Source organism: Aulonocara sp. 'chitande type north' Nkhata Bay, linkage group LG17 (assembly GCF_057382095.1).
Source record: "Aulonocara sp. 'chitande type north' Nkhata Bay isolate Kocher_YH1m ecotype deep benthic linkage group LG17, A_spYH_male_GT1.1, whole genome shotgun sequence".
In the NCBI taxonomy this organism is placed as follows: Eukaryota; Metazoa; Chordata; class Actinopteri; order Cichliformes; family Cichlidae; genus Aulonocara; species Aulonocara sp. 'chitande type north' Nkhata Bay.
The window spans coordinates 5,008,858-5,025,372 of record NC_141360.1 but is presented as its reverse complement, the minus strand read 5'-3'; the positions used below and the strand labels follow the sequence as shown (position 1 = coordinate 5,025,372).

Sequence of the window (16,515 nt, the reverse complement as noted above, 5' to 3'; positions counted from 1 at the left end):
AAGATATTTTCTAGCATTCTCTCCACATTTTTATATTGAGGAACATTATTCTCAAATTGTTCCACAAATTGTAGTTGCAAGTTTTTGCAGATTGGTGAATCTCAGCCCATCTTCATTTCTCAGAAACTCTGCCTCCCTAAGATGTTCTTTTATATCCAATCATGTTACTGACCTGTTGCCGTTTAACCTCAATTCTGTTCCTTCAGCTTTTCTTTGTAGCGTCACTCATTTTCCCAGCCTTTTGTTGGCCCGTCCCAATTTTTTGAGACATGTTGCTGCCATCAAATTCAAAATGACCTCATTTTTAAAAATCTTTGTCAGTTTAAACCAGTCAGTTTTCTAGGTTCTATCATTAATGAAATGTGTGTTATTAGATTTGATAAAGATTGCACCCTGTTTTTTATCTACATTTTACACAGCAATCCAACTTTTGTGGAATTGTGATTGTACACGGAGAGGGGCATTTTAATTTCTTGCATGATGAGGTAGATAAGTCCCTAACTCCCACCTCAACAGCCTACTCATGATTTGACATATTGCAAAAGAAACATTGATTCCTTCTTTGAAAAAGACTCTGCAGATGAAAAAAGAAATGCCATTAAAAGAAGCCTTCAAAAAATAGTTTTCCCCTTCAATTCAATTCAATTCAATTCAATTCGATTCAACTCAATTCAATTCAATTTTATTTATGTAGCACCAAATCACAACAACAGTCGCCTCAAAGCGCTTTATATTGTAAGGTAGACCCTACATTAATACATACAGAGAAAAACCCAACAATCAAATGACCACCTATGAGCAGCACTTTGGCGACAGTGACAAGGAAAAACTCCCTTTTAACAGGAAGAAACCTCCGGCAGAACCAGGCTCAGGGAGGAGCGGCCGTCTGCTGCGATCGGTTGGGGAGAGAGAAGGAAGACAGGATGAAAGACATGCTGTGGGAGAGAGACAGAGATAATAATAACAATAATAATAATAATGACAAGTATGATTCAATGCAGAGAGGTCTATTAACATATAGTGAGTGAGAAAGGTGACTGAAGAAGAAAAACTCAATGCATCATGGGAATCCCCCAGCAGCCTACTGTTAGGGTGCCTGGGTCGTTGACCCAGAGTTTAGAGTTTTTCATTATTATTGTACTTTGGTTTTTGCCTTTATTTATCATTTCTAGTCTTTTGGTTTCTTTGTCAGAGTTGTGCCTTCTGATTTCTCTTCTGTTCCATAGTTGCTGAATCCCTGTGACAAGTCTGCGTCTCTGTGTTATGTTTCCTGTTTTACTTTGAAAGTTAATGTTAATGTGTCTCGTTTTGCTTCGTTTGTCTCGTCAGCCCTGATTTGTCCCAGCTGTGTTTCCCTCCTGTCTCTCATTCCCTGATTGCTCCCTCTGTATTTTTTAAGCCCCGTGTTTCTTTGTGTCTATGTTGTGATCTCCCTTATCCGCCATCATATATGCTGTGTGTTCTGGCTGCATGTGTAAGTTATTTGGATTCTTAGTTTTCTTCTGTTTAAGATCAGCATTTGAGTTTATGTTTGTCTCCGGATTCTGCAATTTGGGTCCTTTTCCTGCCTGCACGCAGCCATTTCATAACACCTACGCCTATTGCAGCATAACTAAGGGAGGATTCACCTACAAACCAGCAAATGTTTTGCAATTTTTTTTTTTTTTAACATATCAGAGAAAGCACAGGTCACGTATGTCGACTGTGAAATTTAAAGGGAACAACGGCGCTTTAATTCCACTCATCACAAGCCAAAATATGTGCTGTAAAACAATTTAAACATTTTTTTAAAAATTTCTTTTTTTTTTTTCTTTTTTTTTTAAATCCTGTAAAATGATTAATTGTATGTGAGTTTTGGTAGCTAAAACCTGACCACTCAGTTGCAAGATGTTTAAGAATAAGCAAACACCACTGTCACAATATTTCAAAGAGATTTGGATCTGGCCTTTAACCTCATTATTCTTCCTTTTGAACCTTTTCTTCTTCGTTGTGCTTGTTCAAAAGTCCAGTCAGATGGACTTTCTCATCATTTTCGAGCACAATTTGATAAAATGTAGAATTCCTAGTTGCACTTTTGACTGCTAGAACATTTCTACCACCATTCCTTTGAGTTGGCACGAGGTTTTAATAAAATGCTCTGCTGCAAGCACATCAAGTGCCATTCTGTCAATAGAGTTGTTACCATTTACTTGTGTTTACAAGTCTTGGCTATCTTATCTTTTCTGGATGCTTTAGGGTTGATGTAATGGTCTTGTTACTTGAGTCTCCTGTGACGTTACTGGTGACTTCAGGTTTATAATTAGGTGTGTGTGTGTGTGTGTGTGTGTGTGTGTGTGTGTGTGTGTGTGTGTGTCCGTCCATTCTGTTCCTTTCATCAGTCTCATTTCTGTTGTATTTTGTGTTTCAAAGTTAGTCTTATGGTCCTGTGTAGTTGTATCTCACTTCCATTACTGCTGCTCATCCCAAACAGCTGATGGCCTCTCTTTCTAGAGCCTGGTTCTACTTGGTTCTATTTGTCCTGTTAAAAGGGAGTTTTTTCCTTCCCACTATCGCCGAGTGCTTGCACATTGTTTTTCATCTGATTTGGGGGTCTTCTCTCACTTATTGTCGGGTCTTTACCTCACAATATACCATTGTGATTTGGTGCTATATGATTTGAACTGAAACAATACACACAGCAGACTATGACATAGGGTTAAGGTTGACTGCATTTTGTTTACTTGTGTTGTCTTTGGCTAATATTTAAATGTGTTTGATATAAAACATTTAAGTGTGACAAACATACAAAATAATCGGAAATGATGAAGGGGTCAACACTTTCACACACCACTGTATGTATTTGGATACAGCATTTCCTCTTGATACATGCTTTCTTCCTGGAGGGATACAATATTCCAGCAAAATGTTCAAATATTTTAACATTTTTCACAAACAACAGCTTTCCCATGAAATCAAACCACGGTCACTTTAAATGGCTACTTCATCTACCTAAGAGTCTCTCGGCAGGATGTACAAAAAAGGAGCGTTTTCCTTTTCTAAGCTTGTTCCCCCCCAGGATCTCATCAATCGTTACACTGCAGGTGATAAACTCCTGCCTTATTCTTCACCTCATCATCACGAAGCTTTTCATCAAGACAGACACAGTGAATCAGTTTTTTGGTGAAAAAGATCTCCCCTGCGTCTACATCCCATTCTGGCTTGCCCCTCAATATGTCCTGCTTTAGTGATTTGTTTTCCTTCCACTCGGTGAGGTCTCGTGATGCGATGGCCTCCCTCCAGAGGAATATTTCAGCAAGATCCTGCTGCTCAGAACACTGCTGCCCACACAAACACATTCCAGTCACTTGATGGACCAGACACACATACAGTGTCTCCTCTACCCTTAACCTCTCTTTACACTCTCTGTGTGTCACTGCAGAGCTTAACTAGCACACCGTTTGTGTGTGCTTGCTCATGCTGGGATTTGTTGTTTGTACTCTAGTGACCTAGATTTTTTTTTTTTTTTTTTTTTTTTTTTCTCTCCTTCAAACTTCCACTCTGAAGTTCAACAAACTAAAATTTTATATACAGAAAAATCATTCATACAAAAATATTCACAAGCTAGCTGTGTATACAGACTTTAACTTGCATTAAAAATAAATGAGCCTTCTCTCAGAAATCCAAGAATTGTTTCATCATCGCATTACTGATATTGGACGAGCTGTACCTTATTGTGTCACTCAGCCGTGATCCTATATTTTTGATCTTTGGCGTGTCGGTTAGTTCATTTTTCCGGGCGTCAACTCTAATTTTTCATTTCAGTCTAATTGTTCTCATCAGCATCACTGGCAGCTGCGTGTAGAAGCAACAAGGAGCTGTTTTCAAGCAGCAGCTTTGAAAATGTGCTGTATGCATACCTATGCAGGTGAAAACAGCACGCACACAAAGTTTTGGGACTGTAAGTTGTTTTTTTAATGTCCGCTTTCTCTCTGTAGTCTATTTGTAGTCATTGTAGTATTGATCAATGAACTTTGAGCATGCTTTAAAGTGCTTCTCGAAACCATCAGCTGTCATCTTATGAGGACTGACCTCAAACCCAATTGGTATCCAAATATGTAGTCCTTTACTTTTTGCTTTTGTTTTTAAAATTGCTCTCCCAATTTCAAAAGTTTACCTGACTTCAAAACGATCCTAATGTTTTCATAATGATCAGAAAATATGTAAGTAACTGTTACCACATTTAGAGAATATATTATTGCCCTCCATGAATCAGCTGAAGCCTATCTCAGCTACCATAGCTGAGCCTGGACAGGATGTCAGTGTAATGCAGGGCTTTCATTAATTGATTGGTTGATCAAATGGTAAAGAACTTGTATTTGACTATTAATTTACATGCATCCTTTTATATGTACTATTCAGTATTTGGCATTTGCAAATGCAGATCTTATACCAGAGAAACTGTGAGGCCAAAATCCTTGTTATAGACTTTATTGTAAAGCTGACACCACCTATAGCTTGTGAAACTTTGCCTATCTGGAATTCTGGCATGAAACTTAAAAGCAACTGAACTCTATCCCTAAATAGTTCCCTGGTGCAGGTTTTTTCCACTGAGGTAAAAGTGGTGCCTTGTGAAAATCATAACTGTGTTTTAATTAACAGCTGAAAAGCAAAGAGAACTAATTGTCCTTCACATCTCAATAAGCTCCCACTGTGGCTGTTACTATTGCTCACAGCTGCTCTTAGTGTCAGAGCAGAGCAAGACAACATCTCGAGATGAGCACAGCTCTGCCACTTAATCCACTCATGAAGGCAGCAGAGCTGAACAACCAAAGAAGGAATCGGTGGGAAAAGAGAAATGTTTGATTCTCATTCAGAAAACTGTTTATTTTTATCAGATAAGTGGGAATCACGCTTATCCACAGTTTATTAGAGGAGTTCCAGGTAGAAAGAAAAGGGATAGCAGTTTATTTACAAGACAACTGTGAAGAGTATTGCTTTTAAAGTGTTTTTACTCATAAGTGACACTTCTCCGTCCCTTGCAGAGAGACCGCCCAGCAGTCTCTCCAGATCTACAACCACTCTGCAGTCCAGGTGAGTGGTACTTATACGATTTAAAGTTGCATCCTGTGACGTATCGCTGCACTTGTGTAACCCCCGAGTGGAGGCTCCTTCTGTGTTATAGTGTTGAGGTGATGTCCCGCCATTCTCTCTGAGGCTTTTAGCCTCTGTTGCAGCTCCTGTGCCTGCTGCTCAGCCTTGCGTGCAGCTTTGCGGGCGTTCCTCAAGGAACGCTTCACCTTGCGAACTCGCTCCTTCAGCTGCCGGTTCCTCCTTTCCGCTGCAGCCAACCGGTCCTGCAGCTTCCGGCCTCGTTCCTCCTCCTCAAACAGTGCAGCCTGCACCGAGGAGCACAGCAGCTGGGGGTAAGGAGGAAAGAAAGTGATGTTAGTTAGCATACGTGAAGGCTTGTTGTCTTAAGTGTCTGACAAACTGTTGTAGACTTCCAGCTGCTATCTCGTCAGCTAGATGTGTAGAGTGGGAGCTCTACATGTCGTGTGTGTGTGTGTTTTCTCTCCTGTGCATGTTGTTTATCCTGTAACAAGCCTAACATGCTAAGCAGGAAGTCTTATTTACTTTTCTATAGGCTTCTACTCCCATTTCAAAAACACATGTGTGTTTGGGTACCTGTGTAATATAAATGTACTATTGACCTCTCATCCCTATGCAAGGGTCACATGTTTTGATGTTTCTGGGACCCTAATGTTGCACGTTCTTGATGGAAGAGAGCTGACCTGAACCGACAGGGTTCACAAAGGTGACAGCTGTTGACGTCCCAGTGGGAATGTATCGTTTGGTTTCCTCTGTTTATGGGCGCACTTTATCACAAGTAACATATACAAACTCAAAAATATTGTGAACTAAAAGTATGTACTGTACATTCACTATTTGTCTCACTCTGCATACATACTCAGATGACCACAGTCGAGGTTAAGGCCAAGCCCCTGTTCTTTTAGCTTGCTGTTTTGTACTGTGGTACCAAGGATCGCAAAAATGGACACTCGTATGGTTTTGGCATATAATGCAGTTTGTTTTAGTGCCATTTGTTTTGGAAAACAATTGCTGAAAAATTGTCTTAAACTATGTTAAAGAAATACTGAGAAGACATTACTGTTGTGTCTGTTAGCTAAAACTGGAGGGACTTTAGCTTAGTGCTTAGCTTAGACTAAAGACTACAAACTGAAGAAGCCTCTTAGTGTAAGCCTCCTCAGAAATTAGTAGGAGGGTGGTCATGTTTACCAAGGTGTGGCATTCCCTCTTCTTTTAACAATGGTCCATAAAAGTCTGGGAACAGAGAAGACCAGTTATTGGACGTTTAGGTCTATTTGTATTTACATTTTATATGGCATACTACCTTTCTTGGAATTAGTTTTGCAATACAATACACCCAAATAAAACAAAAAAAAAAAAACCCCTTTACATTAAACTTCATTTTAAAGTCTAAATAGTTCATACTGAGACTGATGAAGATAATCTCACGAGGACAATGTTACCCGGCCATATGGTGATACTGCACTGTATGCACAGACTACAAGATCATGTTGTTTGTAGTGCAAGCAAGCAATAAAATTCCATTTACCTTTTTATCAGTGTAAAGGTAGAAACCCATGTGAATAAAACCAAATCCCTCTGCATGGATACAATCCACCAGGGAGAGAAAATATTTCATGCATTTGTTCCTATTCAGTAAGACTGAAGTCAAATTCATATTTTTTTTTTTCTTTTTTTTTTAAACAGTTTGAAGCCTTGCCTTTTCAGTTCTCTTAGGAAATTTCACAGTGGGATGCATCAAGCACACACGGACACACAAACGCACACCAACTGTCAAAACATCCGGGTCACACCTGCCTGCTGCTTAGCATCATCTGTATAAACAGTATTTAGAGGACATGTGACGACAACTGAATGCACAAAGGTCCACAGTGAAGAAAGACAGAACACAGAAACATTCAAGTTCTTCAGTATCCAAAAGTCAGTAAAGGGAGGCAAGAAACTATGGGGATGTCGTCTTAGTTTGTTCAAAACTCTATTTATTTAACAATTAACATTTACAGCAACTGTGGTCTAAAATGGCTACAATGACTGATCGCCCTATGTTGCAGTTTCCTTCAGGTTGGGTCACATGTGACCCTTCAGGTCCTTGAAACCTTTCAGTCTGTTCTGATTCAGTCTGACATTTTGGCTCATCAGTGCAGGTACCACATCTTAACAGTGATGTCATAATGAAACATTGCCTGACTGGAAATAACATGAAGTCAGAGATTTCTTAACATGGTGGATATATTTTGGTAGTTCGGTTTATAATTATCTTATGTGCCGTTATTAGAACGCATCCATGCAAGCTTTTGTAAACTTCAATGAACGGATCAGATTTTTAAATCTGTGTGAGAGCTTACTTGACTGAAGGACACACTGGTGTTTGTCATTAGATTCTGATCGATCCCGTCTCGGTGTTAGATCTTTTGTCATGAGTAATTAGTGCTGCCGGGCTGCAAAACACTAATGGACTTACCCTGCTTCTGTCTGATGCTGAAGGTATGCAATAAACTCTGAAGAAAGACTTCTGCAAATAGCTGAAAGCAACAAAGTAGTTCTTACTCTGATCACAGTCATCACTGAAAAGTCTGACCTGTCAGTGACTGTCTTCATCGCAATAATGATTTTTTTTTTTTTTTTTTTTTTTTTTTTTTTTTTTTTGTGAAGTTGCGTTTGCTGAACATTCTGTCTGTAACATATTTGCAACAGTGAAGCAGGTGAAGGTGTTTGGTAACTCTGGATAAACAATTTGAAAAAAATGTGGTGCTCAGACTTTGTCCTGTGTTTAACATGTATGGCTGTAGGTTTTGGGGGTTTATAACTCATAACTGCTGCAAATGTAGGAAGGTCAGAGAAATTAAATCAGCCATGCAAACCTCATGACAGCAAGTTTAATGTCACTGTAATGCTTTGCACTGTGACACCACAGGCCATCCAGTCCAGTTCTAGCAATGCTAAACTTGCTTTTAGAACATTTTGCTCTGGAGCAAACTTGAGGAATTTATGTAAACTTTTTTTTTTTTTTTTTTTTTTTTTTTAACTCATTTGTTTGAGTAAAAGAAAAAGACACAATGTCAAATATGGAAGCAAAAGTGGAAAAGAAAACACAAAAAAACCCAAAGGCTGTAATCATGTTTGAAAGAATTTAGAGGTGTTTTTGTTTGCGCCCAGCTTGACCTGACTCCTCATTCATTTCTGCAGACTTTTTGATTTCTCTCCCTAACTTTATGTAGAATCTCAGCAGGAGTCCACACAATTACACAGACAACACACATGGCCAGACACCTTTACACACAGTTAGTGGCTTTAGAGCTCCACTGCTGGCGTTAAAGAGCCAAGCCAGGGTTTCTCCTCTCCTTGTGCAGATTTTATATTGTCTGTGCGTGCGTGGGAAGGGAAAGCTAGAAAATGGAAAGAAAAAGTGATGAAGAGACAAAAGGAACAAAGAAGAGACGGAGAGCAGAAAAGAAATAAAGGTGGTGAAGAGGTGCTCCATAGGGTGGCATTTCTCCTCGGCTTCTGCACTTTTCTCCTTTATTTCTGTAAAACAGTCTGATAATGTATTTTTTATGAGCTTTAGTGTCTAACTCTTGAGTGAAACAGGCACTCCCTTTTACCCCTCTGTAAGCACGTACATAAAATGTTAATGAGAGTCAGGAAACTTGTTAAAGGGGTTTGCATGAGGGTTCAAAATTCTGCCTTCCCTTACCGTGGGTACAATCAACCAGTTCTGTATGCATACACAGTAAAAATGTGCTGTATATGGAAGTGATTAGGAAGTGTTCGAGCCATCTGCCTGCCTTCTTGTGACCTATCAAAGAACTCCTATGATATGTATGTATTATATCTGTATTAGACCCACAGGAGTGTCTGACCTGGCTTGTGGTAAAAGCAGCTCTGAGCACTACTGATAAGATGAGCCTTTGAACAAAAGCTAATTGAAGGTTTTGGCAGGAAAAGTGCAGTGAAGGAAGTCTCCTGTCTATCCTTCTGGCGGGGCATCTGGTTCCCACAAAGCTGAAATCAGAAGCAAACCTCCTCCCAGCTCTGATTTTAGGGATTTATTTATTTATTTATTTTTTTGTCTTTAAATGCAGCTGAAGGATGAAAGCACAGAGGGAAGCTAACTTTAGATAATAAAAGTATTAATAGGCTTGGTTCTTGGCTGTTAGATTAAAGAAGGATAAAAAGAGAAAGAAGAGAGATTTCTTTCCCCATTTTTTTTTTTTTTTATGTCTCCATATACATTCCCAAACAAAACACCTGTTTTGTCCTGCCTTGCCTAAAGGTTATTGTAGAGGAGCACGTGAATCCTCCTCTACAATAACAGCACCTTTAACCCCTTTTTGCCTGAACTATGACCCCTTAATTCAGAGGCTAGATCCTGTAGTTTAAACCAGAACAGAAACAGAAAAGAAGGCACTACAACACCACACTTTGCAGCCCTTTAACAGTTAAATTCTTGCTCTTAAATAATGCTGTGGCTAAATTAGCTGTGAGATTATTTAAAGCTGAAGAGGTAAATCAGCTGTGAATGCTGCAGGCAGTAGAGAAAAAGTCAGCCAGGAATGAGGCACAACATCCTTCAGAGTGTTAAGATGATGATAACGAGTGCAATAAATGGATACAAGTGTATGAAAAAGATCCACGTAATGCTCCACGGTCCACCGGATGTATTAAATGATTGTAATAGAGACGCTGTCTGTAAATCGCACTGACTTTAAAGGGGATCTATTGTGCTTATTTTCATCTCCATTATTTCCAAATCATGCAAGGAAAACAAAACCCACACCCAAAACACTGAGACAAAAAAAATCAGTTATGATATGAAGGAAGACTTGAAGCGAATGAGCACATAAAGTGCATATCAGTGTCACCTTTGCCAAAGAGTGAAGTGTCACCATAAATTGTGTTTTAATTGATCATCTTTATCCCTTCAAGAAGCATCCTGAAGGATGTTTTTTCTTCCAGGGTGTGATGTTGCCTTCATCCACAGGGCACCAGGTTTGCTGTGCTCTTCATCATCATTAAAACACCAAAGTGAGGGCCTCTTCTTTGGTGTGTCACAAAAACTATTCAGCAACCACTCAGCTGTACCTTTTCAAAATAAACGCAAAGACGTGTCGTAAATTTGTCTCCAGCTGCCGTGTCCTGTCTTGTTTGAGGTGCGAGCTTGAATCAGTCAGAGCAGATGTGATAATGAATGTCTGAATCCCAGCAGCAAAGCTCCCATCACAAGCTTCAGCCTATCTCTGGTCCGAGGTCAGCGTGATATGTTGCTTCATGCTGATACAGATCAAAGCTGCAGACTGACACGCTTTCAAGCTGGTGGTGTCAAAGTCGTCGATCTCTGCTATTTGATCTTTGACCCCAGGGTGCACGGACAGTATCCGATATGCCTGAGGTGCAACCTGGAAGGACCTCGACTCATCAGTTTGCTTTGATCTACAACAGGTTGGGACCTGATTACGTCGGGCCAATCACATATTAAAACTTTATTAACAGTACAATTGATTCTTTTGTTTGTGCATGTGGGCATTTTTGTCATCCTTCTGAGAATCAATCCATTTTGTGTGGGTATTTGTGTGTTCAGCTCTGCGCAGTGCCAGAGGGTAGTTTGACTGATCTTTCTTTCCCACATTCCTGTCAACGGACTCACAACTCAGCTCATTATTAGGTGTCCACACACACAAACCAAGACCTCCCTCTGCTCGTACACATAGTTCAGCTACAGCGGTTGATTCATTGCCAGTTTCTGACTCAAACATTACCGAAACTACAACACCCTAATAATGTTAGTTGCTCCAGTTCCAGTTCCCTGCACACTGCTGTTTGTCTGGACCCTTAATCTGTTATCACCATGGTAACAACATGGTTTTTAAAGTCACACGATCGGCCACGTTCCCTGGAAGTGTCTGGTTGGATGCCTGTGCGCATCCATTATCTACCTAATGTACAGGATGTTATTTAAATGACCACAACTTTTTAAAAGAAACATTTTGTGGGGGTTTACATTTTCTGCAAACCCCCACAAAAAGTTGGCCTATTTGAAACAGGGGACTGACTAGGCTCATTCTTCTAAGAAGCTCTTTTTTTTTTTTTTTTTTTTTTTTTTTAATAGCTCCTTTCATTTTAAGGTCAACAGCTCTATAAGCAAACTTGCTTCTGATTGGCTGCCCCTTGTAAATAGAAGAATCGTGTGAGTGGTGCTCCTGTGTTTGCGTCCAATCAAAGTTGACTATATGTACTCTCAATGACATCATGCATAGCCAAGTCTAGAAAAAAACTGTTGGGAATGGAGCCCTTAGAGCCATCTGAGGCCTGTGATTTTGGGAATTAGCTACTATTTATACAGTGACATAATTTTCAAACCTTTAGCTATGTTCAAAACAAGCATTCAAAATATCAAACAAAAACACATGACATAAAAGTTGCAAAATTTGAGTTACATGTCAGTGAGTTAAATAAGTATTTGATCCTTAGCTAACCATGACTTACTACTTGGTGGAGAAGCCCTTGCTGGCAAGCACAGCAGTAAGATGTTTCCTGTAGCTGGTCAGGTCAGGTTTGCACACATCTCAGGAGGAATCTTGGACCACTCCTCTTTACAGAAACTCTCCAACCCTTTAGATTTCTTGGCAGTTGCTTAGTAACTCGAAGCTTCAAGTCCTTCCACAGATTTTTTAGAGGACTGAGGTCTGGAGACTGGCTAGGCTACTTCATGACCTTAGTGTGTGAAGATGCACATTAAGGTCATGAAGTGGCCCAGCCAGTTTAGCCACTCCTTTGTAGCTTTGTCAGTATGTTTCAGGTCATTGTAATGCCTGAAGACCCATCCATGACCCATTTTCAGTGTTCTGTCTGAGCGAAGGAGATTTCTCATCCAAGATTTTGGTACATGGTCCTGTCCATTTTCCCTTAATATATGTTAAGCCATCATGTACCGTTAGCAGAAAAACAGCACCAATGCATGATTTCCGCTTCCATGCATGACTGTGGGGATGGTGTTTTTTGGGTGATAATCAGCATTTTTTCTACAAACATGGCAGGTGAAGCAAGAGAGCTTGAGTTTGGTTTCAATGACATCTTCTCACAGCTCTTTGCTCTTGCTCACAGTGGTGGAGAGGTTGGAATGGAAGAAACTGATTCTTTGGACAGGTGTACTTTATACAAATAACAAGCTGAAATCTGTGTCATTAATTGGTTGTTTGAAATCCCACCCATGGGAGTCAGATGTCTAGCTGGGTTGCTGGGGATCAAATACTTATTTCACTGTGACTCATATTCATTGTGTGTGTGTGTGTGTGTGTGTGTGTGTGGGGGGGGGGGGGGGGGGGGGTGTTGTTGTTGTTGTTTTTTTTTTAATTCTACGTTTTGTTTTTTGTTTTGTTTTTGTTTGGTTTGGTTTTTGTTTGTTTGGTTTTTTTTGTTGGGGGGGGTAGGGATATATAAAAGGCAATAAAGATCCAAATTTAATAAAACACATTTGCTCCCTGATGATCCCATGGACTATTTGTTATCTCTGTGACAACAAGATAGTTTTGTGTTTGTTTGCAGTGTCAGCAAAACCCCACCAACATTTCTAAGAAGGTAATGAAGCTTTTTATTATAGATTGCAATGGTCAGTTTAATCATAGACATTTGGTTTCTCTTCTTCATGTACAACACTTTAACAGGCTAACTATGACTAAGTGATGCCTTACCCTGCTGTCTTCCTGCATGTCCCACTCGGGGCTGAAAGTCTGAAATGGTTGGCTCCCCTGAGTGCAGTTGGAGAACTGAAACAGACTGGAAAACGTGCGTCTGTTCTCAATCGTGTCAGCAAAGATGGCATCTTGGAAGTTGACCCCATGAGGTCGGATGCTGTAGTTCTCATCCATCCTACAGAGGAGATGAAGGGGACAACTGTAAGCAGCACATTTGAATCTGCATTTAAAAAGAATGCACTCTGCTCCTTTCCAGTATATTTTTGTTCTTGGATTGTACCGGAGAAGCTTTGCATGATTCACAAATTAAAATAATGAGTATTTATGTTAGAAATTTATTAGAAATAGCATTCTGAACCCTGGCTATTTGGTTCTGAGGAATTATTTGCAAATCTACTGATCTTGTTATTTTAAACTTTGGCCATTTTCAATATGAACATCCACCAATGTATTGTATACTATAAGAAAATAACTAGTAGGTCTGCTTTAACAGCCAGAATAGAGAACAGAAATACATCATGATGTCATAATCTGTGTGGCTGATAAACTGATCATTTGCTAATAACTCCAATTTATAGCTGATAGGTGTACAGTAATAAAAAGTCTTGATGAAGGCCAAAGCCAAAAGTGGCAGTCCTGCAAAGTGGTATTTACTCATTTGTTTTACTACTTTGATTATTTACATACAAACAGTGTTAATTTAAAGGTGCTCTTTCATTTATGTGGCAACAATAATAGATTTGACAAATTCAGGTAAAGCTGAAATAGTTTTTAATTATGGGTTATTTTTTGGTTTGGTTTGGTTTCATTTTTTTTGCAAAAAAAAAAAATAGAACCAAAAAAATATATCAAATTAATTTTCTGAAATAAAAAGTGACCGTTTTTTCTACCTCACCTGAGGAAAAAGAAATAGGAGTAGTTCTCCATCACGGTGTGGGACTGACAGGACAGGTAACCAAGCCCGGTCAGGTTGAGCCTGGATCCAGAGGGTACCTCCAGCATGCTGCCCCAGGCTTGGTCACACAGCAGCTCCACCTCTGCAGAGTACAGCAGCCCTTCCTCTGCGCCCTCGTACCCGTATCCGAACCCGAAGGGCAAGGAGTTGTACAGACTGCCCACTCCAACGCCCACCGGCTCCCGGTGGATTGCCAGGACCCGGGCATACAAGATGATCTCCGCAAGTTCCGCCCGGCAGCCCTCGCTCAGCGGCCGCCATTCCGAGGGGAGCTGGCAGCCACGCGTAAAGGTGTCCAGATGCGCAAAAACGCAGAGCGTTGCGAGGAGGATAGTCGTGGGAAACATCCCGAAAAGCGTACAAAATCTTATCTGGCACCTCCTAAAGTCTGCGTTGATGAGTCTTTCCTTTTTCCTAAGTGTTTCCAGGAGACCCAGCCAAGTGGCCGAAAGTAAACAAATCTGGTTGATTTTGCAAAAGTTATGCACATGTGTTTACCTCAACCACTTGATGATGCTAAATCACAATGAAAATAATTTTTCAGACAGAGTTTTTGAGCATTAACACAAACTCAAGCTAACTTCAATCGTCTGAAGACTTTTGGAAAGAATAAAGTCGGATTAATATGAATGTGCAAAGACTAACCGCTCCAACCTGCAGCTCTGTCCGTTCTCCTGCTTGGAGGAGGCGAGGTTTAAACAGAGCGATGGTGATGCCTTCAAGGACTCGTGCGCTGCTTTGATATTTAGAGTTTCAATGAGGGGTGGTCGATGCGTTGAAGTGGTATTTTGCCTGATGAAAAGGTGATGAACCTGAGGTTTTGAACCTGTTGACCTCAGACATAATATTATAACCCACATGATGTATAAAACTCTTTCGATCAAAAAGATTATTAATTCAAATATACTCCAGGTTCTTCACAAAACGCGTCGCTTCATGAAACGAATACTTCCTTGAGGAATCGACTTCTTCTTTTCGGCATGTGAAGGCGTTAAACGTGATTATAAAGGGACAATCGCTGTGGTGGGAGATGGTATCACAGGAGCCAGGTTTTGGCTGGAGGAAGTTCCATGGAAGATAAATCAAAGCATCTGAGAAGAATTTGAATGGGTCCAAAGGGGGGTGCTGCTGAAGTTTCCACTGGGTTCCAGGGTACCTCGAATTTGTTTTACAACACACTGGGGGTACAGTGGGTCTTTTTGGTTATTCAAGCGCTATTCTGGGAACTTAGTGTGTCATGTTGTGTGAGTCCCAACATTCTTTCTGATAGACCTTTAATACAAATCTTTGATTTTGGCTACCTATTGTGGGTCAGTGGGGTCCAGTGGCTCCTGGACAAGGATCACTGGGAGTTTTGAAGCATTAAGGGAAATCCCGAGGGAGACAATATTTCTGTGGTGAAAATCCTCCAGGGATTCTCTCTCTTTTTTCTTCTTTTTTTTTTTTTTTTTTTTTTTACCTGAGATAAGGGATGCACCAGGACTCTATAATGTGATTACATTTCACAATACCTAAAATATTTTATTAAGGATAAAATTTTTATGCAAGCCAAAACTGCTGATGATGCAGCCCATCAGCTTTCACTGGCATTACATGATTTACAAAAATGGCTGAATGACTCATGCTTGCGCCTTAATTTTAAAAAGACCGTATCAATGTTTTTTAGTAAGCCTAAAACAACCGTGGCTGCAGTAAAAGTCTGCTTGGGTGCACAAGAATTAATTAATGTTGAGGAATTTAAGTATTTGGGAGTGCTACTAGACTCTAAATTATCCTTTAAAAAACACATTAAAAAAGTAGTGAAAACTGTAAATGTTAATATACAGAACTTTAGACATATCCGCACATCATTAATAGACACAGCAGCGATTACATTCCTGCATTCTATGATACTGGCTCATATTGAATATTGTATTACAAGTTGGTCCTATATGAGCTCTGCTGCTATTGGGCCAATTGAAGTATGCTACAAAAGAGCATTGAAAATATTAGATAAAAAACCTTTTTCATATCACCATTGTCAAATTTTAGAAAAATACAAGTTTTTAAATTTTACTAATTTCAAATTATTTAAATCTGCCTGTCTAATATACAAAGTTATACATGGTCTGGCGCCTCCACCAATGAGTGATTTTATTAAACAAAAGTCTAGCAGTGTTGCTGGGTCTCGACTGACTCGAGCCACTGTTAGAGGTGATTGTGAACTGGCACTCAGGCGGACCACCTTTTCACAGAATGCTCTGTCATATCAGGGAGTGAGCTTCTGGAATAGTCTTCCACTGTCAGTGAGGGAAAGTACAAGTCTACCCATCTTTAAGAGTCACTTAAAAGGGCGGCTGAGGGACACACAAACATGTAATCATGTTTAATAATCATGTTTTATATTGGACGGGAAAAAGAGTTAGTGTATTACAAAAAGGAAAACAACTGTTAGTGCAATGGGTGAACGCAATATCACGATGGTCAGGGCATGTACAATACTGGGGTTTGTGCAATATAATTGATGTGTTTCCGTTATTGTTATCTATACTGTCCTCTGTGTCCACTCTCCTTGTCATTGTTTGTTCTAGTATAATGTGATCACTGTTTTTGTCCTTGTCACATGACCTGTAAATAGTGTCTCTGTATGTTTTTACTAACTTGTGTTTAACACCAACCTGCCAGAGGGTCTGCAGATGGAAATTAGCCCAAGGCTATAATCTGGCATATTTACATTTGTTAAAATGTTCATTAATATCTATTGCCCCTCTTTCTAAAAAAATAAAATAAAATAAATAAATA

General features: G+C 39.8%; 1 protein-coding gene and 1 long non-coding RNA gene across 2 annotated transcripts; one reads left to right on the top strand and one right to left on the bottom strand.

Annotated features, from left to right (window-relative positions):
* The first annotated feature begins 1,431 nt into the window (after positions 1-1,431).
* LOC147309499 (uncharacterized) lies at positions 1,432-10,251 on the top strand. The gene is made up of 3 exons (XR_015125741.1): positions 1,432-1,474; positions 5,022-5,070; positions 10,045-10,251. It is a non-coding gene; the product is annotated as an uncharacterized LOC147309499 (long non-coding RNA).
* ccdc3a (coiled-coil domain containing 3a) lies at positions 4,072-14,494 on the bottom strand. Its single transcript, XM_086269388.1, has 3 exons — positions 13,675-14,494; positions 12,777-12,954; positions 4,072-5,396 (listed from the first exon to the last, which is right to left on the bottom strand). The coding sequence occupies exons 1-3, from the start codon at positions 14,079-14,081 to the stop codon at positions 5,091-5,093; spliced, it is 891 nt and encodes a 296-aa protein (XP_086125514.1). The 5' UTR covers positions 14,082-14,494; the 3' UTR covers positions 4,072-5,090.
* Between the last annotated feature and the right edge of the window lie 2,021 nt (positions 14,495-16,515).